Source organism: Pan paniscus, chromosome 11 (genome assembly GCF_029289425.2).
Source record: "Pan paniscus chromosome 11, NHGRI_mPanPan1-v2.0_pri, whole genome shotgun sequence".
Taxonomy (NCBI): Eukaryota; Metazoa; Chordata; class Mammalia; order Primates; family Hominidae; genus Pan; species Pan paniscus.
Genome location: NC_073260.2, coordinates 76385491 through 76409732, shown reverse-complemented (window position 1 = coordinate 76409732; position 24242 = coordinate 76385491). Strand labels below are relative to the sequence as shown.

General features: G+C 34.7%; 1 protein-coding gene across 3 annotated transcripts in view; it reads right to left on the bottom strand.

The window, feature by feature from the left end:
• VPS13A (vacuolar protein sorting 13 homolog A) overlaps nt 1-24242 on the bottom strand; it is a 243845-nt gene that overhangs the window by 171946 nt on the left and 47657 nt on the right. For all 3 annotated transcript variants that reach the window (XM_003811456.7, XM_003811459.7, XM_003811458.6), the window contains exons 14-20: nt 23021-23083; nt 22411-22543; nt 21525-21619; nt 20745-20887; nt 10817-11006; nt 10622-10736; nt 1612-1748 (exon numbers count right to left, since the gene is read on the bottom strand). In XM_003811456.7, the coding sequence (XP_003811504.3) occupies nt 1612-1748; nt 10622-10736; nt 10817-11006; nt 20745-20887; nt 21525-21619; nt 22411-22543; nt 23021-23083 (876 nt within the window). The remainder of the gene's footprint in view (nt 1-1611; nt 1749-10621; nt 10737-10816; nt 11007-20744; nt 20888-21524; nt 21620-22410; nt 22544-23020; nt 23084-24242) is intronic.

Sequence of the window (24242 nt, the reverse complement as noted above, 5' to 3'; positions counted from 1 at the left end):
CAACACTTTGGGAGGTCAATGCCAGCAGATAACTTGAGGTCAGGGGCTCAAGACCAGCCTGACCAACATGGTGAAACCCCATCTCTACTAAAAATACAAAAACTGTCTGGGCTTGATGGCACACGCCTGAAATCCCAGCTACTTGGGAGGCTGAGGCAGAAGAATCACTTGAACTCGGGAGGCAGAGGTTGCACTGAGCTGAAATCACGCCACCGCACTCCAGCCTGGACAACAGAGTGAGACTATGTCTCAAAAACAAAAACAAAAACAAAAAATACAGTAGCCACTAGCCACTTCTGACTATTAAACTCTTAAATGTGGCTAATATGACTAAGAAACTGAATTAATTTTAATTCTAATTAATTTAAATAACCCCATGTGGCTGGGAAGTGGGTACTATAGTGAAGAGCACAGATCTAGAATACCGCCAAAAAAATGTATTCTCTACTGAAAATTTGGTAAGAAAAAAGTATAAAATTAGAAAAAAAGGGTCAGGCATGGTGGCTCATGCCTGTAATCCCAGCACTTTGGGAGGCCGAGGTGGGCAGATCACTAGGTCAGGAGATCGAGACCATCCTGGCTAACATGGTGAAACCCAGTCTCTACTAAAAATCACAAAAACAATTAGCCGGGCGTGGTGGCGGGGGCCTGGAGTCCCAGCTACTCGGGAGGCTGGGGCAGGAGAATGGCATGAACCCAGGAGGCGGAGCTTGCAGTGAGCCGAGATCGTGCCACTGCACTCCAGCCTGGGCCACAGAGCCAGACTCTGTCTCAAAAAAAAAAAGAAAGAAAAAAAAGTGAAATGACTTAGGTAAACAGAAGAAGACCATTTCTCAATTTAGAATTATTAAATACAAATATTAAAATGTCAATATATATATAGTTTTATGCACAAAAAATTTCAGAAAGATGAAGACGTATTTGATTGTTTCCACAATTCTCTATCATTCTATATACTTTAAGTAATCAAGTAATAGGTCTAAATTGAGAAAGAAATAAGCTTCTCAATCAAGCACAACTCTCAAATACTACAAATATAAATCTTAGATTCGGGCCAGGTGCGGTGGCTCACGCCAGTAATCCCAGCACTTAGGGAAGCCAATGCAAGTGGATCACTTTAGTACAGGCGTTCGAGGCCAGTCTGCAACATAGTGAAATTCCGTCTCTACTAAAAATACAAAAATTAGGTGGGCGTGGTGGCGGGCACATGTAATCCCAGATACTCAGGAGGCTGAGGCCTGAGAATCACTTGAACCTAGGAGGCAGAGGTTGCAGTGAGCCAAGGTCGCAGTACTGTATTCCAGCCTGGGCGACAGAGTGAGACTCTGTCTCAAATCAATCAGTCAATCAATCAATCAATCAGTCAATCAATCTTAGATTCAAACCTGCTCTGCAGAGTTTAATTGATCATTTTGCTTTCGTAAGTGTAGGAAAACTACCTAATTGAGACTTCACTTTATTTAACAGAAAGGGAGATTTCTCAAATCTTACTTATCTACCACAAATCTAGGAAAAAAAGCAATAAATCAAACTGTTTAAAAAACAAAATACATTTAAAACAAAGAAACACCCCAAATGCTATATCATAAATCAAATATTATTAGTATATACCTTTAGATGACCAAGGTCCAAAAGAAGCAGATTTGATGTAGGACTAAAAATTCCATCTTGTGGGACGATAATATATGAAGCCTTCAAATTAATTTTGAGATCAAGAACTTTCTGTGTTTCAATAATATACAGTAGACCTGGAAAAATGTAAATCTTTTCTATGAATACTTTTCACAAATTACTCGAGAAATACAGAATCACTAAATATATGAACTGATAAAACAATCTTAATGTAAAATTAGTATTAATTTTAAAATGACCTCAGCAAAATACTTCCAATATAAAATTTAAAATACCTGCCAATGCATGTACTCCTATTTAAATATAGCTGAGTACAAAATTGGAGTGATTCTTCAAAAAAAAATTTTTAACCTATAAACTCAATTTGGGTAAAATTGGGAAGATATAGACCAAAAAAAAAGTTTCAGTGGCATAAAATATTTACTCACAACAACTCTTAGAATCTACATAGATACTTCTCAATTCATAAACTTCATAAGCTACATTTACCATACTGAACAATAACACTTGATCTTAATATTATTCTGAGAATATAAAAAATCCTGGATTATCAAATCATCTTCAATAAAATCATATGCAAACCAGAAAAGGCAACAAACGAGAGTTTTCCATTCCCTAGGTCCTTCATTCACTTGGAGTTTTTTAGTCTAATAAATTTAATTCATTCACTTGCATGTGATTAGTATACCAAATTCATCTATTTTATGTCCCTAAGTCCAGTATCAGCATCAGCTTTTAAATCTAAACAAATTATTTTCTATGAGATGTGAACCCTTTCTTAAAGAAAAAATTATATGAGCAGCCATCAAATCATTTAGAGTAAATGAAAGATATTTGACTTAAAAAGTTTAAAAAGATCTGACACTCAAACAAAAAGGCACATTTTTTCACACACACACACACACAAAATGAAGGCAGGTCAGTATATTTGAATATAACCTTTAAAGTTAAGAATTTATTATTAAAGAATACATGTTCAAATTAAAGAATATGTCAACAATTTTAATGTACTTAAAATTACAAATAAAATACATATACAATTATAAAGCTTAAAAGCAGACATTGAGCAAGTGTCAAGTGCCAACACATAATCAGTTTGATATACAAGCCAACAGAAAGAAAATGAATAAATTAAAAGTAATTAAAATACCTTCTGTTTTAAATATCTATTTAAATTAAAATAGAAAATAAATAACCTAAGCCTGTGCTACAGTTTGGTATTTTACCCCTCCAAAACTCATGCTGACACCTGATTTTTAATGCTGGAGGTGGGACCCTAATAAGACCTGTCTGGGTCATGGGGGCAGAGTCCTCACAAATGGCTTGATGTTGTCCTCATGGTAATGAGTGAGTTCTCGCTCTTTTAGTTAGAGCTTGTTGTTTAAAAGAGCCTGGCACCTCCTTCCTTTCTCTTGCCATGTAATCTCTGCACATGTGGGCTCCCCAACTCTTTCTGCCATGAGTGGAAGCATTCTGAAACCCTCACCAAAAGCAGATGCTGGAGTCATGCTTCTTGTACAGCCTGTAGAACCATGAAACAAATAAACCTCTTTTCTTCACAAATTACGCTGCCTCCAGTAGTCTTTATAAAAATAACACTAATAAATTACATCTGGGACAGCTCTTCCTTGAAATATGAGAAACTGTTATCAAAACTGTGTCATCTTTAAGGGATTCCAACGGCCTTGCACAGGTAGCCCAAGCAAGACTCTAGCAGAGAGAGGAAGAAAAAACCTTGGCATTTCCCATAGCCTATAAGAAGCAAATTCAAGTGAAATCTCTTAAAATGAGGATGGAAGGTGAGGTGAGATAGAGGTTTGAAAACTGACTGACAGATCATCAAAAATTCTGAAGACCATCCAATTAGCCTGAAACTTAAGAGCAGAATTGACTCAAACAGTTATTGATTCTTTTTCCCCAAATGATTTGGATTCAAACACAGATGGCACGATTTTACTAAAGTAACAAGAAGCATCCAGAAGGGTCAATCTGACATTCAAGATTCTCCAGAGACTATCTGTTAAGCATTTCTCTATCTTCATTTCCATCTCTAGTCTAAGGATTCCTCAAGTATTCTGGCTTCTACAAATCTAAGTTCTGGTACTCCTTGGAAGTCCTACCACAAGCCTTAGTTTCAACAAAGCCTTTCTTGATGCCAGGACACAATGATTTCTCTAAGCTGTTTTTAATGGAAGGGAGTGGGGAGTATTTTATTTTGACCTTAGGTTGATTGGGTCTCTCCTCTATTTTCCATTGCACTTACAACAAAATCCTAACTGCTTAATATGACTTTCATGTTTGCATAATCAAGAGTATGCATCTTTAACATCCCTCCACTCTCCCCTCACTCATTACATTAGAACCAATTCAGCTTTCTACAACTTCCAAATTCACCCAATTGTTTGCTAAGTTAAGCTCTTCACAGTGGACCATCACCTTGAAGGCTCTTTCTTATACCCTTTAGCAGTGTGGATCCTACATATATATCTGATCTTAATATTGAATTTTCAGAGATCTTCTCTGACACTACCACCAAGACTAAATTGGGGCATCTATCCATTCTCATTTCTTTCACAGCATTTGGGCTGATTATAGAATTGTTTCCTCACTCAGCTCCAAATTCACCCACTTGTCTGCTCTGTGAAAGTAGATCTGAGTTGCTTAAATGATTTTCCTTTGCCAACTAGCACTGAAATAGATAAAGAACACAGGAGAGACACTGCAGGAGAAAAGAGTTGGCTTCCTGGTTCCAGTACACTCATTTAGCAATATCCTGTAATACTGTGCCTTTCTCCAACACAATGCATAACGTGCACATAACAGCACTCAAAAGCCAGTATTCTGCCCCTAGAACCCTCCTCAGGTGGTTTCACAGCAGAACGAGGGCAGTGAGACATTGCCCCATGAATATTTTTCCTTTTTACCTCAGAGGATGGATTTCCAGAAAGTTTTAGAGAGCAGATTACCAGAAAGACACGAGAATGGCTTTTCTGCCATTCAATGACTCACAGAGGTTCCTTCTCCAACAAAGTGTGGATTTCAATTCTCAGGGAACAGAGAGACCTCTTCCTAGGGAACGCTGTCTCAGTTCTATATTCCTCATAACTACTCTTCTTAAATATATGTATTTTTGGAGACAGCATCTCACTCTGTCACTTAGGCTGGAATGTAGGAGTTGCTATCATAGCTCACTGCAGCCCTGACCTCCTGGGCTCAAGCAATCCTCCAGTCTCAGCCTGCCAAGTAGCTGGGACAATAGGTACACGTCACCAAACCTGACTAATTTTGTAATTTTTTGTAGAGACAAGGTCTCACTATGTTGTCCAGGCTGGTCTCCAACTCCTGACCTCAAGTGTTCCTCCCCGCTCGGCCACCAAAACCTCTGCGATTACAACTATGAGCCATGGCGCTTGGCCTCTTGTTACATTCTTTAAAGTTACTCTTTGGAGTAACAAAACAGTCCCTCATTACAGTTAATAATTCATTACATTAAACATACCTATCAAAATTACTGTGTGGTTTTTCTTTCCTGATTGGACCCATACAGCATTAATCAAAAATTTCCAATATATTGCTCTTAGTTTTATATTTGTCCTATCCATAAGAGTATAACATCCATCAATAGGCAAGAACTACATCCATTCTGATCATTGCTATGTTCCCTAAAACCTAGCATAGTGTCTGACATATAGATTAGGCTCTTGATATATATTTAAGTGACTAAATAAATGAAATAACTGAAAGAAAATGATTCACTATGATCCTATCAGAGAACCTTGTACTCTGAAAGAAGAGTTTTAGCAAATGACCACATCTGTTTTCCTGCCAGAGACAAAGGATAACTAATTGAGCAGGCTCTGTAAGCTCATGCCATAGTTGACAACAAGAAGACCTGAAAGACCTTGAGTTCTTAGAAAGGAAGGGGAAAATAACAAGCTGAGCATCCCTAATCTGAAAATCCAAAATCAAAACGCTCCAGGATCTAAAACTTTTTCAGCACCACAATAACATGATCCTCAAAGATCATATTCACAGAAAATGCTGCTTAGAATACTCTGAATTTCCTATTTCCCAATTAAGGATGTTCAACAAGTAAGTAAAATGCAAATATTCCAATATCCAAAGAAATCTGAAATCTGAAACATTTCTGATCCCAAACATTTCTGCTAAGGGATACTCAACCTATAATACAAGAAAGAAACCAGGATGTTAATAGAGGAGAATGTAACAAAATAAAAGGAAGAAAGGAGGAATATGAGGGAAGGAAAGAACCTAAGTAACCAGAATCATTATAATATATATGAGTCTCTTCACAAATAGGTAAATTTTAACTTTCTAGAAAAAATCCAAAATATATTAAATTTTAAAAATTAAGTGCAAAAACCTATCATAGAAGGTTTCCATTTTTTTCATAGAATTAGCATTTTTATACTATTGGTATAGAAAAGAAAACAAAGTTGGAAGAACAGACTTCAAATTTTAAAGGTTATTATGTACAGAAGGTAAAATACTGAAGACTTCCACTTTCTAAAATATATTTCTGTAACATGTGAACTTTATATTGTGGATATTTACTGTTTGGTAATTTTTTTAAGTAATAAAAGTTGAGGTAAATAAATCTTAGAGATAAAAAATCTCAAAATCTGAATGTCTATAGTGGATTTCCAATATGATTAATTTGTATTTAACTATGAGTTTCTATCAATCAAGAAAAATTGACCAGAAGTAGCCTGATCTTATGCTTTGGTTTCTACTCAGTATATAATATACCAATATATAGAATGTAAACTAGGAATGGAATTCCCAGATTTTAACAAAGAATACAGGAATAAATGCAAACCCTACAGTTTCTAGAGGTAAGGTGTTCATGTACAATCTAATTTAAAACTATTCAGATATAAAAATAGTAGAGAAAAATGAGCAAAAGCCAGAGAAGACACATATATTTTGAAGAATATAACACACACTTTTCTGTGAAAAAAGAAAAATTAATAATGAATCAAGATGCCTATTATAATATTGCCTAACAAAAGACAACTAGTTAGACATTTCCTGAAGGTCTTATCAAAATGTGAAGTGATTTCTTGACTTATCTAAATTATTTTATCTTAGGAAAGAGAACAAAGGAAAATGACAGACAGTATATCTCATATCTACCAATAAGGATAAAGTGAATATAATAAAAATGGCAAGAGAAAAATCATAATTTCATGCCAGGTTTTATAGCCACCAAAATGGGACAAATTCTGGGTTCAATTAGAAGGGTACTCCAGACTTAACAAAACCAGAATTTTAAAACTTTGACAATGAAATTGGATCTTACTCCAAAGATAATTTCAGCCTCTCAGAACACAGGAAACAGAAGACAAAGATGGAGAGTCTTGCAAGAGTTCTCCTCACAAATCTGAAATCTTAAAGGACACTCACTCAAAGAAAGAATAATTGTGAAGTAAAACCTTCCTCTCCCTAAAACACTCTCACAGGGGGATGCAAACAAAGGCTGTGAGAAAAATTAGGAGAAAAAGGTAATACCTCTGTGAATGATAAGTATGATATATTCCTCAAGGAGGTATGTAGCCCAAGAATTCTCTGGCAGTCCAGAATATCTTAAGCAATTAATTTAGTTATGCCACCAACATACCCAAGGTACCTGGCAGAAGAAATATAAATCTTCCCGAAATGAAGGCCCACTTATCTCAGGCTTCAGAGAATTCTCCCAAATAATATTCTAAGGAAAATGAGCAGATTACAATTAAAAATTACCAAGCATAAAAAGACACACGTTACCATAAGTAAGTACCAACAAAAACAAAAGACAGAAGATAGGAAAAACAGAACCACAAAAGTCTTCATATAACGGACTATCTGAAGAGAGAGAATTAACTGGTGAGACAGAATATAAAATACTGTACTTATGATCTCTGGAAAAAAAAAAAAAAGACAAGTGTAAAGATATCCGTGGGAAATACAAAACCAAAAAAGAATGACAACACAGATTTTAAATTTAACAAAACAGAATTCCTAAAGGGAAAAATATAATCACTGAAATTAAACTTAGTGAAGAGATTTGATACCACATTGGGCATGGCTACAGAAGGACTCAGTAAATGAGAAGATAAATTAGAAGAAATTACCCAGCATGTAACACAGAGAAGAAACAGATGGAAAGAAAGCAGGATACAGAAGTTAAGGAGAATGGAAGATGGAGTAAGAAAGGCTAAAATTCATTTAGCCAGAATTCCAGAAGAGAATATATGTAAAGAGTTAGTGGCTAAGAATTTTCCAGATAGATTTTCTAGAATTCATTAAAAATCCCAGTACTCAGATTCATGAAATCCAGTGAATCCCAAAAAGGATATATAAAGCAAATCTATAGCTGGATACACCAAATTGCGACAACAGAATACAAAAGATAAAAAGTTCTTATATGTAAAAGAAAAGGGTAGATAATGTACAAAAAAAACAGCAGACACACTGACACCTGAATTCTCAACATCAGTAATGAAAACCTAAAGACAGAATGCCCTCTTCAATGTGTTAAGGAGAAAATGAACATCAACCTTTAATTCTACATACAGTAGTATCATGTCAAGCTAATATGCAACGGGCATGGTGGCTCCTGCCTGTAATCCCAGCACTTTGGGAGGCTGAGATGGATCACCTGAGGACAGAAGTTCGAGACCAGCCTGGCCAACATGGTGAAACCCCATCTCTAGTAAAAATACAAAAATTAGCTGGGTGTGGTGGCATACCCCTGTAATCCCAGCTACTCAGAAGGCTGAGGCAAAAAAATTGCTTGAACCTGGGAGGCAGAGGTTGCAGCGAGCCGAGATTATGCCACCGCACCCCCAGCCTGGCCGACAGAACAAGACTCTGTCAAAAAAAAAAAAAAAAAAAAAAAAAACCTAACAAAAACAAACCACAGATTTGCCACCAGCAGATTCTTACAAGAGAAAATATTTACAAGGGAAGTTTACAAATGAACTTCCAGGCCAGATCCGATGGCTCACACCTGTAATCCCAGCACTTTGGGAGGTCGAGGCGGACAGATCATCTGAGGTCAGGAGTTTGAGACCAGCCTGGCCAACACAGTGAAACCCCATCTCTATTAAAAATTTTTTTTAAAATTAGCCAGGCGTTGTGGTGGGTGCCTGTAATCCCAGCTACTTGGGAGGCTGAGGCAGAAGAATCGCTTGAACCCAGGAGGCAGAGGTTGAAAAAAAAAAAATGAACTTCCAACAGAAAGAAAATAAAATCAAATAAAAAGTGTAAGCTATAAGAGAAATGAAGAGCAAAGAAGGTAGTAAATGCACAAGTAATTGTAAACTACCATGAACTATATACATACAGTACAATAAAGTATTTTTTAAGTAAAAAAATTAGTATATGGGGGTGGTATATAAAGTTCAAGAGTACTAAAGTCCATATAATGACTAGGAGAATATAAAATTTTTCATTAAATTTATATTTTTACAAAAATGTATACTGTAATTTATAAAATAAAAAGATATAGAGAATATTTAACTTCCCGATAGTAGATTGTAGGGAAGGGGGAAGAAAGGTATCCTAGAATTTATCCAAAGGAAGGCAAGAAAAATAAAACAAGGAAAACCAAATTCAAAAGCACAAAATAGGATGTTAGACATAAGCCTAAATAAATTAATTAAACGCAAACAGTAGATATAAATAAAAAATAAGGACCATAAATCTAGATTGGAAAAAATCCTATTACATGTTGTTGACATGACACATCTGAAAACACAGGGAAAAAGTAAAAATATAAGAAAAAATATATACCAGGTAAATTCTAACGAAAAGAAACTTTGTACTTCATACTGACATCAGATCAAAAATAAAATAAAATAAAAAAGTACAAAGGGAAAAAAATTAAAGCATTAAAGATGTGGTTTATAGGAGGAAAAATAATTTACTCCTGCATGTACTTAATGACAGTCTTAAAATTTATTTTTTTTTAAATTTTTATTATTATTACTTTTGGTGTGTGTGGCAGGGTGTTGCTCTGTCACCAGGCTGGTGAAATCTGGTCTCTATTAAAACCCCGTCTCTATTATGGTTTTGCCATGTTGGCCAGGCTGGTCTCAAACTCTGACCTCAGGTGATCCACCCGCCTCGGCTTCCCAAAGTGCTGGGATTAAAGGTGTGAGCCACCGCGCCCAGCCAAATTTATTTTTTTAAACAAACTGACAGATCTACTAGAAACAGAAAAATCTACATTGATAATGAGGCATTTTTCATGTATTTCTCTTAATAACTGTTAGAACAAGGTGACAAAAGGAGAAAAAAAAAATCCAGTAAGGATACAAAAAATTTGAAGTACAGGATTAACAATCCATACCTAATGAATAGGTATAGATATGAAAAGACAGCCTTTTCAGCATATGAGGAACATTTTTTTTAATATCATACATTGAGCTAGAAAACAAGTCCCAACCAATTACAAAGCATTAAAATCATACAGATAATCTCTATGGTCAACTATTTAATTAAAAAGTTCAATCTGTAATCTTAAACTTTCCCACAAAGAAATCTCCAAAACCAAGTGGTTTTACCATTAAGCTCTGCCAAATATTTAAGGAAGAAATAGTACCCGACCTTATTCAAACTCTCCTAGAGAATAAAAAAGGATAGAACTTTTTTCCCTGAGGCTGATATATCAAAATCTGGAACGCATTCTAAGAAAGGAAAACGAGAGGCCAGTTTTTGTCATAAATAGAGGTCCAAGTATCCTAAGCAAAATTTTGCAACTAACTTAAATGTGGTTACTAGGTATGAACTTTCTGAGTGTAAAAAATGATTATGGTTTTATCTGCCTTTAAACATAAAAGTACTAAATTAGTTTCTGTTAAACTAAAACCAGTCTAGAAATATAATAAATTTAAAATAAACTTTACTAAAAACATTCTACCATAAATAAAAGTTTAATATAGGATACAGTATTTAATTCACCAACATTAATATTGGCATTTACCTGTTGCTGTCTTACTGCGAAATTCTTCCAGTTTTGTCAAAGTTGCTGCAGTGAGCTGTGCTAGATGTACCTCTTTTGGAGGTCTGAAGAATTCCACTATACTATTCACTGTCCTCTGTTAAAATAAACATCATTAACACAAACTCAAAGCAAACTAAATTATATTAAAACTTAGTAATTTAAAAAAATGCTTACTGCATCATATATGATTTCTAAAGGTTCAGCTTCTATGATACACCTCTGAGAAACAGTTTCATCTAATGGATTTATCTCAAATGTAATTTGGAAAAGTGACATTGCATCATCCAATGAAGACAGGAGGCGGGGTTTTTCTGAATTATCTGGTAAGCCAGTAATATGAAATGAATCTATTTTAGTTTCAAATCTGCATTAAAAAAAAAAAAGAAAAAAGTCAGCAATCAGTAAAATTGTAAAGGATTTTAAAAATTGAAAATGATTTAAAAAATTAATAAAGACAACTTCACTTTGCATTTCTGACTCCAGTCCATTCCCATCAAAGAAGACATACAATGATTCCTCTAAATTGACATAGATTAATTCACAAAGAATCCTATTTGTGTTGACTTATATGTAAAAAAGTTATGATAAGCTAAAATTAAAATGACAGTAAATCTACAATGCTTAATGTAAAACTGAAAAGTTTTGCATATTTAACACAAGTCTATAAACATGTTTTCTTCTAAAAATAAAAATAAACATTTAAAGGCCAGACATGTGGCTCACACCCGTAATCCCAGCATTTTGGGAGGTCAAGACAGGTGGATAACTTGAGGTCAAGAGTTCGAGACCAAACTGGCCAACGTGGTGAAACCCTGTCTCAACTAAAAATACAAAAGTTAGCCAGGTGTGGGGGCATGAGCCTGTAGTCCCAGCTACTCGGGAGGCTGAGGCAGGAAAATCGCTTGAACCAGGGAGGTGGAGGTTGCAGTGAGCCAAGATCATGCCACTGCCCTCCAGCTTGGGCGACAGAGTGAGACTCTGTCTCAAAAAAATAAAACAATTTAATAAACATTTAAAAACCAAGGATGAGGCAGGACTTCGAGAATGACTATGTGAGGAGCTCAGCAACTCTTCTCCCCAGCAAACCAAACAGGGAAAGAACTGGTGAAAATTATAAAATCTCTGGAAATCAATCTAAGGGCATACAGCAAACAGAAAAACTTTTATTCAAAAAAATCTAGGCTGGGCGCGGTGGCTCACGCCTGTAATCCCAGCACTTTGGGAGGCTGAGGCAGGCGGATCACGAGGTCAAGAGATCGAGACCATCCTGGCCAACATGGTGAAACTCTGTCTTTACTAAAAATACAAAAATTAGCTGGGTATGGTGGTGCATGCCTGTAATCCCAGCTACTCGGGAGCCTGAGGCAGGAGAATCTCTGGAACTCAGGAGGTGGAGTGAGCTGAGATTGTGCCACTGCACTCCAGCCTGGCGACAGAGTGGCATTCCATCTCAAAACAAACAAAAAAATCTACTAAAACTTGATAAGAACAGGGAGAGCCTGTGGCATCTGAGCTATGATCATTTCCCACCTCTAATCCCCACACCACATTACAGAAAATCTACATTAATATGGGCGCAGCTAAGATATCGTCACATGGCATTCTCCTCTTTAAGTCTGTCTTCAAATTGTCTTCTCTAGTCTGTCTTATTTTCTGAGTCTGTGTTCAAATTTATCTTTCCGTTGAAGAGCACACATCATTCAATTAGAGCAAACACTAATACAGCATGAACTCATTTTAACTTGATTACATCTGCAAAGGCTATTTCCAAATAAGGCTATATTTGCAGGTACTGGGAATTAGAAATTGACAATGTTTTGGATGATACAATTCTACCCACTACAGTAGGTAAACAAATGGAAAACTACATCCTTCAACAATCAACAACAACTAACCATGGAGAGGGGGGACATCTAATTTCCACAGTTACCACATTATACCACTCAAAACATCAAGTTTTAAACAAAAATGTACAAAGCTTACACAGAAAAGGGAAGACTAGCATTATGTTCACTAAGCCAACATGTTAAATAAGCTTACGCTCAAAGACTAAAGAAAACCAGGAAAATAACATTTGAGCACAGAATATAAATCGACAGCAATTATTAAAAAGAATCAAACAGAAATTTTGAAGGTGAAAAGTACAACAGCCAATATGAAAACTTCACTACAGATGTTCCTTGACTTATAATGGGGTTATGTCCCAATAAAATCATTGTAAGTTGAATATGTCGTAAGTTTAAAATGCATTTGACACACCTAGCCTACCAAGCATCATAGCCTAGCCTAGCCTACCCTAAATGTACTCAGAATAGTTATATTAGTCTACGTTGGGAAAAATCATCTAATACAAGGCCTATTTTACAATAAAATGTTAAATAGCTTATGTAATTTATTCAGTACTGTACTGAAAAGTGAAAAACAAAGGTTGTATGGATACTCAAAGTAAGATTTCTACTAAATATGGATCACTTTCGCACCATTCTAAAATCAAAAAATCATAAGCTGAACAATCATGATTTGGGAACCATCTGCAGAGAGGTTTAACAGAGGATCTAAGCAGCCCAAAGAAAGAATCATCAAACTTGAATACAGGACAACTGAAATTATTGAGTCTGAGGAGCATAAAGAATAATGAAGAACAATGAACAGTGCCTAAAGTGGGAGACCATCAAGTGGAACAACATATGCACTACGGGACTCTCCGAAGGACATGAGAAAAAGAAAAAGACATTAAAAATACTGGGAGAAATAATGGCCAAAAACTTCTCAAATTTGATAAAGAACACAAATTTATACATCCAAGAAGCTCAAAGACCTCCAATTAGGATAAACTCAGAGACTCACACAGCAACATATTATAATCCACCTGTCAAAAGCTAAAACAAGGACAATCTTGAAAGCAGCAAGAGAGAAGCAACTCATCACATAACAAGATATGTAATAGATTAACAGCTAATTTCTCCTCAGAAACCATGCAGTCCAAAAGGCAGCAAGATCATGTACTTAAAGCACTAAATGAAAAAAAATGTCAACCAAGAAATCTATATATGACAAAACTATCCTTCTAAAATGAAGGAAAAATGAACACATTTCCAGATAAACAAAAACTGAGTCTGTCTGTCATTAGTAGACCTGCCCTACAAGAAAGGCTAAAGGAAGTCCTAAAGACTGCAACGACAGGATATTAGATAGTAATTTGCAGCCATACAAATAAATAAAGAACTGTTGTAATTGTAACTACATAAGCAAATAAGAAAGCCAGTAATATTGCATTTTTGGTTTTTAACTCCTCTTTTTAATTCCTCTATGATTTAAAGACAAACACATAAAAACAAATATAAACCTAGACTAATGAACACAAGTATGTAAAGCAGTAATTTGTGAAAATGATAACGTAAAGATGAAGAATGGAGCTGCATAAGAGTAGAGTTTTTATACACTATTAAAGTTAAGTTAGTGTCAATTCAAATTTGACTGTCTTAAATTTGGACTGTTAATTGTAATCTCTATAGTAGCCCTCAACAAAATGACTAAAATATGTTTGGAAAAAGAAATGAGGAAGAAATAAAAATATATCCTCAAAAAAATTAACAAACACTAAGAAGACAGTACTGAGGAACTGAGGGTACAGAAGGTATAAGACATACAATAAACAAATAGCAAAATGGCAGAACTTCTTGCCTACCAGTAAACATGTTAAATGTAAATGAAATTAAACTCATCAAAGGAAAGATAGAGACTGGCAGAATGGATGAAAAAAACATGATACAACAATACAGATGCTCCTCAACTTATGACTAATTATTTCCCAATAAACCCATCGACAATATTCCAATTCAAAAATGTATTTAATATACTTAGCCTAAGTCAGGGACCATAGGCATACTGCCTAAAAGAGACTCATTTTACATCCAAAGACACATATGGGTTGAAAGTGAAAGGATGAAAAAATATACTGCATGCAACTCATAACCAAAAGAGAGCTGGGTGGTTATACTAACATATAAAATAATCTTTAGCCAGGTATGGTGGCTCACACCTTTAATTCCAGCTACTCAGGAGGCTGTGGTGGGAAGATCACTTGAGCCCAGGAGTTCAAGGCTGCAGTGAGGCTATAACTACACCACTGCACTCAAGCCTGGGTGGCAAAGCAAGACCCTGTATCTAAATTAATAATTAATTAATTAACTTAAATATCTTTCAATAGAAAACTGTGACAAGAAGAAAAGGTCATTATAGTTTGATTAAAAGGTTCAATTCATCAAAGATACAACAATTATAAACATTTATACACCAAACAAAGTCCTCAAAATATATGAATCACACCTTGACAGAATTAAAGGGAGAAACAGCTCACAATAACACTTAGAAATTTCAATCTCCCACTTCCATTAAATGAGGAATATTTAGGCAGAGGAACAACAAAGTAACAGAGAACCTAAACAACATTATAAACCAACTACATGTAACAGACAAATATGGACTACTCTACCCAACAACAGCAAAATACATTCTTCTCAAGTGCAAGCACATGGAACATTCTCCAGGATAGACCAAATGTTAGGTCACAAAGCAAATCTCAACAAGTTTAATAATACACCAAGCATCTTCTCCAACCACAATGGAATCAAATTAGAACTCAATAGAAGAAAAACTGAAAAATTCACAATTATGTGGAAATTAAACACTCTTAAACAAGCAACAGGTTAAAAAAAAAACCACAAGAGAAATCAGAAAATACGCTGAAATGGATGCAAATCAAACACAATATTACAAAACATACAAGATGTATCCAAAGCAGTTCTCACAGGGAAATTTTTGTTTGCAAATGCCTACATTAAAAAAGAAAGATTATCAAATCAATAACCTCACTTTACACTTTAAAGAACTAAAAAGAGAAGAGCAAATTAAACCCAAAGCTCACAGTACGAATAAAATAATACATATCAGAGTGGAGACAAATGAAATACAGAAAACAAAAACACCAGAGAGAATGAAAAAAAATCAAAGTTGCCACTTTGAAAAGGTTAACATATTTAACAAACCTTTACCTAAAATAAGAAAAAAAACACTAAAGATGCAAATATCTATAACTAGAAATCAAAGTGGAGGCATTATGACACACCATAGAGGAATAAAAAGTACTACAAAAGAGTACTGCAAAAAACAGTACCAACAAAATAGATAAATGAACAAATTCCTAGAAATATATAAATTACAAAAACTGCCTCGAGAAGAAATAGAAAATCAGATAACTAATAGGAAGTAAAACCTTTCTATAACCTTAAAAACCTATAGTAAACTTTACTGTAACCTATAGATCCTACTTATAAACCTATAAACTATCAGTAAAACTTTACTATAAACTTCAGTATAGTAAAACTTACTATAACCTTTTAAACTTACTTATAGTAAAACCTATAACTAGTAAGGAGTTAATCAGTAACCAAAAACTCTCAACAAAGAAGAATTCAGCTGATATGGTTTGGCTGTGTCCCCACCCAAATCTCATCTTGAATTGTAGCTCCCATAATTCCCCCATGTCGTGGGAGAGACCTGATGGGAGGTAACTGGATCAAGAGGGTAGGTTTTTCCAGTGCTGTTCTCATGATAGTGAATAAGTCTCACGAGGTCTGATGGTTTTATAAAGGGAGCTCCCCTGCACAAGCTCTCTCTTGCCTGCCTCCATGTAAGATATGACTTTGCTCCTCATTTGCTTTCTGCCATGATTGTGAGGCCACCCCAGCCATACCGAACTATGAGTCAATTAAACCTCTCTCCTTTATAAATTACCCAGTCTCAGGTATCTCTTTATTAGGAGCATAAGAACAGACTAATACAAGGACCAAATGGCTTCACTAGTGAATTCTACAAAATATTTAAAGAAGGATTAATAACAATCCTTCTGAAACTCTTCATAAAAACAGAAAAAGCATCTATTTAGCATTTATTTAAATGGAAAGCTATCCCATGTTCACAGAAGACTTAATATTGTTATTATGGCAATACTACCAAAAGCAATCTACATACTGAATGCAATCCCTATCAAATTTCAAAGAGACACTTTCCAGAAATGGAAAAGTGAATCCTCAAATTCATAAGGTCTTGTAAGCAACCCTTGAACAGCTAAAACATTCTTGAAAGAGCAGAACAAACTAGGGAAGACACTTCCCAATTTCAAAACTTACTAAAAATCTGCAGTAATCAAAACTGTACGATATTGGTATAATGATAATCGCAGTGAAAGTCTAGAATAAAAATGAGATAGAATTGAGAGTCCAAAAATAAAGCCATACATACATCTATGGCTAATTGATTTTCAACAATGGTACCAGGAGTGTTCATTGAGGAAAGAATAGTGTCTTCAACAAGTGTGAGGGGACACCGGGATATCCACATGCAAATGAAATGAGTTGTACCAATTCCTTACGCCATTTACAAAAATTAACTCAATACAGGTCATAAACGTATATGTAAGCGACAGAAGTATAAAACTCTTAGAAGAAAATACTGGAGTAGACGTTCACAACCTTGGCTTAGGTGAACCTTCTGAGATAAGACATCAAAAGCATGAACAACAAAATATAAGACCGGATGAAGTGAGCTTCAAAATTAAAAACTTCCGTACACCAAAGGACAGTATCAATGAAGTGAAATGACAAAATAAAGAATAGAAGGAAATATTTGCAAATCATGTACCGGTGACAGTTTAGTATCCAGAATACAAAAGAATTCTTACACCTCAACAACAAATGAAAAATAACTCAATTAAAAAATAGACCCAATGAACTTATACAAAGGGCCAATATCCACATGAAAAGATGCTGAACATCATTAGTCATTAAGGAAATTCAAATCAAAACCACAATATGATACTAAACACCCATAAGGATGGCTATAATTTAAAATAAAAAAACAGAAAATAACAAGTGTTGGGAATGATATGGAAAAAATATGAATCCATGTACATTGCTGGTGGAATTGTAAAATGATGCAGACCACACCTAACTCACATCTAACATCATAATGGTGAAAGGATGAACACTTCCTTCAAAGAACAGAAACAAGAAGAGAAGCCCACTCTCATAATCTCTATTTAAAATACTACTGGAGGTTCTAGCCAGGGCATTTAGGCAAGAAAACAAAAGAAAGGGCATCCACATCGGAATGGAAGAAGTAAAACTATATTTGCAGATTATATGATCATGTATATAAAAAATCCTAAGGAATCAACTAAAAAAACTCATTGAACTAATGAAACAAGTTCATCAAGGTTGCAGGGTACAAGTGCAGTATGCAAAACTCAATTGTATTTCTACACACATAATAATCCAAAATGAAATTAAGAAAACAATTCCATTTATATCATCAAAAACAATAAAATACTTGCAAATAAATTTAACGTAAGAGGTGTACTGTATCTGAAAACTGTAAAACGTTGTTCAAATTTTAAAAATCTAAATAAATGAAAAGATATCCAATGTGCATGGATTGGAAGACTTAATATTGTTTAGATAAGTAGCTGAATAATTTGTGCTGAATAATTTGTTCAGTACACCCAAAATTGATCCACAAAATTCAACACAATCTTTATCAAATCTGAGCTTATTTTTTTGCATAAATGGACAACATAATCTTAAAACTTATACCGAAGTTTAAGGAAATCAGGACAGCTAAAACAAAAAAACAAAACTGGAAGAGTCATACTTCCTGATTACAAGTTCTACTATAAAGCCACCATAATTAAGACAGTAGGGTACTGGCATAAGGCTAGACATATAGAACAATGGGATTAGAATTAAGAGTCTAGAAATCCTTACATTTATGATCAACTTATAAATTTTGACAAGGCTGCCAAGATCATTCAATGGGAAAAAATAGTTTTTTCAACAAATGGTGCTAGGACAACTGAATAATCTCATGAAAAAGAATGAAGCTGAATCCCCCACCTCACACCACACGCTAACATTAACTCAAAATGGATTCTAACCCTACATATAAGAGGAAATAGCATAAAATTCTTATAAGAATATATAGAAGTATATATTTGTACCACTGGAGTAGGCAAAGATTTCTGAGTTATAATGAAAAGCATGTGTAGCAAAAAATATATAAATTTGACTTCACCATTAAGAAAAATAAAAAGAAAACACAGTGAGAGAAAATAACTGAAAATTGTTTATCTAATAAGAGATTTGTATCAAGAATATATAAAGAACTCTTGCAAATCGATAATAAAAAGACAACCCAATATAAAATAGGAAAAAAAATCTAATAGACATTTCTCCAAAGAAGATATGCACGTGAAATGGCCAATAAGCACAAAAAAAAAAGCTCAAAATCCTTAGCCATCAGGAAAATGCAAATCAAAACCACAGTGAGATACCATTTCATACTCACTAGAATGGCTGTAATCAAAAGAACAGATAATAACAAGTGTTGATGAAGATATGAAGAAATTGGAAACATCATATACTGTTCATGGAAATGTAAAATGGTGAGGCTGCTTTGGGAAACAGTCTGGTAGTTCCTCAAAAGGTTAAATAGTATTAGCATATGAGACAGCAATTCCACCCCAGGTGTATACCCAAGAAAATTAAAACCCACCTCCAAACAAAATATTACTCATGAATATTCATAGCTGCAATACTCAGAAGAGCCAAAAAGAAGGAACAACCTAAATATCCTCAACAGTTAAATGGATAAACAAAACGTGATGTGTCCATAATAGAGATTACTAGGCAATAAAAAGGAATGTACTAATTCATGCTACAACAGGATGAACCTTGAAAACATCATGCTAAGTGAAAAATGCCAAACAGAAAAGACCAGATATTGTATGACTACATTCATATGAACTGTCCAAAATGGACAAATCCTTTCAAATAGAAAGTAAATTAGTTGTTGCCAGGGGCTGGGTAAGGGGGCACTTGGGAGTGACTGCTAATGATTACAGGGTTTCTTTGGGAGTTGTTAACATATTCTCGAATGAGCCAGGCTCACACCTGTAATTTCAGCACTTCGGGAGGCTGAGGCTGGCGAACTGCTTTGAGCCAACAAGCTCCAGACCAGCCTGGGCAACATGGTGAAACCCCATCTCTACAAAAATTCTAAAAATTAGCAAGGTGTTGGTGGCTCGCGCCTGTAGTCACGGCTACTCAGGAGGCTGAAGCTGGAGGTTAGCCTGAGCCCAGGAAGCAGAGACTGCAGTGAGCCAAGACCCTACCACCATACTCCAGCCTGGGCAACAGAGTGAAACCCTGTCTCAAAAAAAATAAATAAAATAAAATAAAGTTCTAGAATTAGATAGTAGTTGATAAGGTTTGGCTCTGTGTCCCGACCCAAATCTCATCTTGAATTGTACTCCCATAATTCCCACGTGTTGTGGGAGGGACCTGGTGGGAGATAATTTGAATCATGGGGGTGGCTTCCCCATACTGTTCTCATGGTAGTGAATAAGTCTCATGAGATCTGATGGTTTTTAGCAGGGGTTTCCGCTTTTGTATCTTCCTCATTTTCTCTTGCTGCCACCAGGGAAGAGGTGCCTTTCGCCTCCCCTGACAATTCTGAGGCCTCCCCAGCCATGTGGAGCTGTTGGTCCAATTAAACCTCTTTTCCTTCCCAGTCTTGGGTAAGTCTTCATTAACAGCATGAAAATGGACTAATACAGTGCTGGTGGTTGTACAGCTTCGTAAATATACCAATGTGAAATTACTATATAATATAGTTGTGAAAAATCAATGAACCACACACTTTAAATGAATTGTAGGGTATGTGAATTACATCTCAAAGCTATTTTAAAAAAAATAAAACTAAACACTCTCAGATAAAAACCACATTGTTAATGCTGTTTCTTTTTGTGTAGTGTAGTTGCTGATCATTTTTGTATTATTCTTTAATGCCCTATGTTTCACTGGAATGTGGTTTTCTACTGAACATGTATTATTTTAACAATTAAAAAAAAAACCTTTTTCCTGAAACCACAAAAGGATATATGAAACTATAGTGCTCTTTCCAAAAGACTAAGATTGTGACCTAATGTCTAAGAACACAGTGAAGTTTTTTCATATATGATAAAAAAAGATAAATTAATACTTACTTTATTGCTTGTGCTCCTGGTCTTTGCACAATTAAGGTGCTAAATTCTTCTATTACAATATCTACCAGCTCAGGTTTTTGATGATTTTCTCTTAGAACAATAGACATACTTTTCAAGTGGACAAAAAACTTCAAGGCTTCAAACTAAGGTATATTCAGAAGAATAAAATGAAAACATATATATATATATATAAGCATAACAAATATTCTTATAGTACATTCATTTCAAAAACCACCAAATATTTTAAGGACATTTTATTTCTTCAAGAATCATCACATTGACCCCAAAAAAAGAGACAATATTTATCCCTACCTTAGAAATTAAAATAAATGCAATTACAGACCCAGAAAAAAGATCACAGAACAAGTCAGTAACATATATTTTTGAAAGGATTAAACATGGACATATGTAACATTAAATTCCAAAGCATAAGGTCAGGAGCAGTGGTTCATGCCTATAATCCCAGCACTTTGGGAAGTCGAGGCAGGCGGATTGCTTGAGCTCAGAAGTTCAAAACCAGCCTGAGCAACATGGCGAAACCCCATCTCTATCAAAAAAAAACCAAAAAAAACACAAAAATTAGCTAGCATAAGGGTGCATGCCTGTGGCTCCAGCTATTCGAGAGGCTGAGGTGGGAGGATTGCTTGAGGCCAGGTTAAGGCTGGCAGCAGAGATCACACCACTGCAGTCCAGCCTGGGCAACAGAGTGAGACCCTGTCTCTAAATAAATAAATAAATAAATAAATATATTCTAAGGTATAAGGCAAGAAAACATCTTACTGTTTTTAGTAAAGTTGGATCGACTGCTGTTTCACTATAGCCAATTGCTTCATAGAGTAAAGCTTTTTCTTCAGGTGTCAACATTTCTTCAAGAGCTACAAATCAGAAAGAAGTGCTTTATGTTCTTAAATAAAAACAATAAAATTAACACAATGTATCTGCCTTTAATAAACAGAATGTGAAATTTACTTTCTTGAACGCTCTTAAGAAATTATAAACACTGAATGTTTGAATGGGGCTGGCAATTTTACAAGTAATTATCCAAAATATAAATGGCTAAATATGTAAGTTTAGCAACATTAATTTATAATATTTGTATTAAGCAAGAGCTCAAAAACGGCTAACTATATTAGACAATAGCACTGTGCTAATCAACACATTTAGTATAAAAAGTAGGTAGCATTAATATTGTAATTTCCTCCCATGTTATAGATGATAAAACTGAAGTTTAGTGCACTTAAATAACTTGCCAGAGACACACTGCTAATAAGTGATAGATCTAAAACATACACCTAAGTCTCTAAACCTCCAAAGCTATACTCTTAAGCTGTTAGTTAAAAATCAAAAATCTTTCCAAGAAACAACTTCAATAAAAATTTACAATGGAGAACACTTTGGAATTTTTATTTATTTATTACTGTGCTATATGCATTCACTAAATCTCTGGGCATAAAGCTCTTTTGTAAGCACTAGTATGATTTTTAAATTATTTTTTATTTTTAAACTAATACACATTTTCAATGTTTTAATAGTTTTATTTGTAATAACTTTATATATAATTACATAAATATATTTCAATGTCTATTTACTTTAATTAGGCAAAAAATGGCAAAACTTTATTTTGACACCCAGTGATTAACTATGCCGTAAAATGAAATGGACATACTTTCAGGTTGAACATCTGGTTGCTGTTCATTAGTATTTTGTTCTGACCAAGACCATAGCCAGCTAAACCACCCTTTATTATCCTCTGGATCTTTTACTCCTTCTTTGTAAATTTTGTATCCAGCTTTCTTTACCTAAAATGAATAAATTTTCAAATAAATGACACATTATCCTTTATTTAGCAACTGAAACAAATATAAGCAAGACATTCTGAGAACTTATCCTCTTGAGCAAAATGAATGTAAACAATATACACATTAATAACAGAACACAGAAACTGCAACATTAGTCAAACATAAGAATTTAGGAGTACCACATAGTTTTTTCACCATCTTATAAGAAATGATGATTGAAAAAAAATAAATTGGCTTTTACCTTCATAACTGAATATTTGAAAAGCCCAAATATTTAGAAAGATTTTTTCCCATAGAAATCTGTCTGATTTAAATGGATGTGCCAAAAAATATTAAATAATTTTCTTATAATACTAAAAAGCAAATTGAACCACTTTTTGGAAACAATATGTTACAGTATAAGATTAATAATATCACATCTGTCATATCTATATGGAATTCAGAATTATTTTTACTAATTGAAAAGCCAAGAATTACCTCAACTTCTGCCGTCTGTCTAGCTATAGTTATATTAAAGACATCCAAGGTTTTTTCCAACTCCTGAAAAATATAAACAAAAATGTGTTAACTTTACAAAAATAACTTTACATAATTAACTTAAGCACATAATCTATCAAATGGCTGCACTAAAGAAAAGATAGGAAGCAAACAACAGAACATTCATCACTATAATACATATGTTAAATTCTGGGAAGCAATGCTTGAACATATATCAGCATGGAAATTAGTAAATTAGAGAGTAATTTTTTGAAAAATGAAATAATACATATTATGCATAAAGAGTTCCAAACTCTTCAAGTTATAAACACATATTAAAATATGTACATGCATTGTTTAAAATGATTTTATTTGGGTTTAAACTACAGATAAGGGTAAACATATTAGTTACATTTTCAACTAAAAATATAATTACAAGGCCAAGCACAGTGGCTCATGCCTGTAATCCCAACACTCTGGGAGGCTGAGGCAGGCGAATCACTTGAACTCAGGAGTTCCAGACCAGCCTGGGCAACATTGCAAAACCTCTACAAAACATATACAAATTAGCTAGGCATGGTGGCACATGCCTGTAGTCCCAGCTACTTAAGAGGCTGAGATGAGAGGACAGCTTAAGTCTGAGGGGTCATGGTGCCACTGCACTCCAACCTGAGTGACAAAGCAAGACCCTGTCTCAAAAAAAATCTATACAAAGATATATAATCATAAATCCTTCATATTATGTGTACAGCCTGTATGTTATCATTAAGATACAGGCATACCTCAGAGATACTGCAGATTCAGTTCCAGATCACCACAGTATGGCAAGAGTCAGACAAATGTTTTGGTTTTCCAGTGCATATAAAAGTTATGTTCCTACTACATTATAGTCTATTAAGGGTGCAATGGCATTGTCTTAAGAAAACAACATAAATACCTTAATTTTAAAATACTTCATTGCTAAAAAATGCTAACAATCATCTGAGCCATCAACGAGTTGTAATATTTTGCTGATGGAGGATCTTGCCTCGATGTTGATAGCTGCTGACTCATCAGGGTGGTGATTGCTGAAGGTTGGGGTGGCTATTGCAATCTCTTAACTGAAGTTTGCCACATCAATTGACTCTTCTTTTCACAAATGATTTATCTGTAGCGTACAACGCTGTTTGATAGCATTTTACTTACAGAATTTCCTTCAAAATTGAAGTCAATCCTCTCAAAC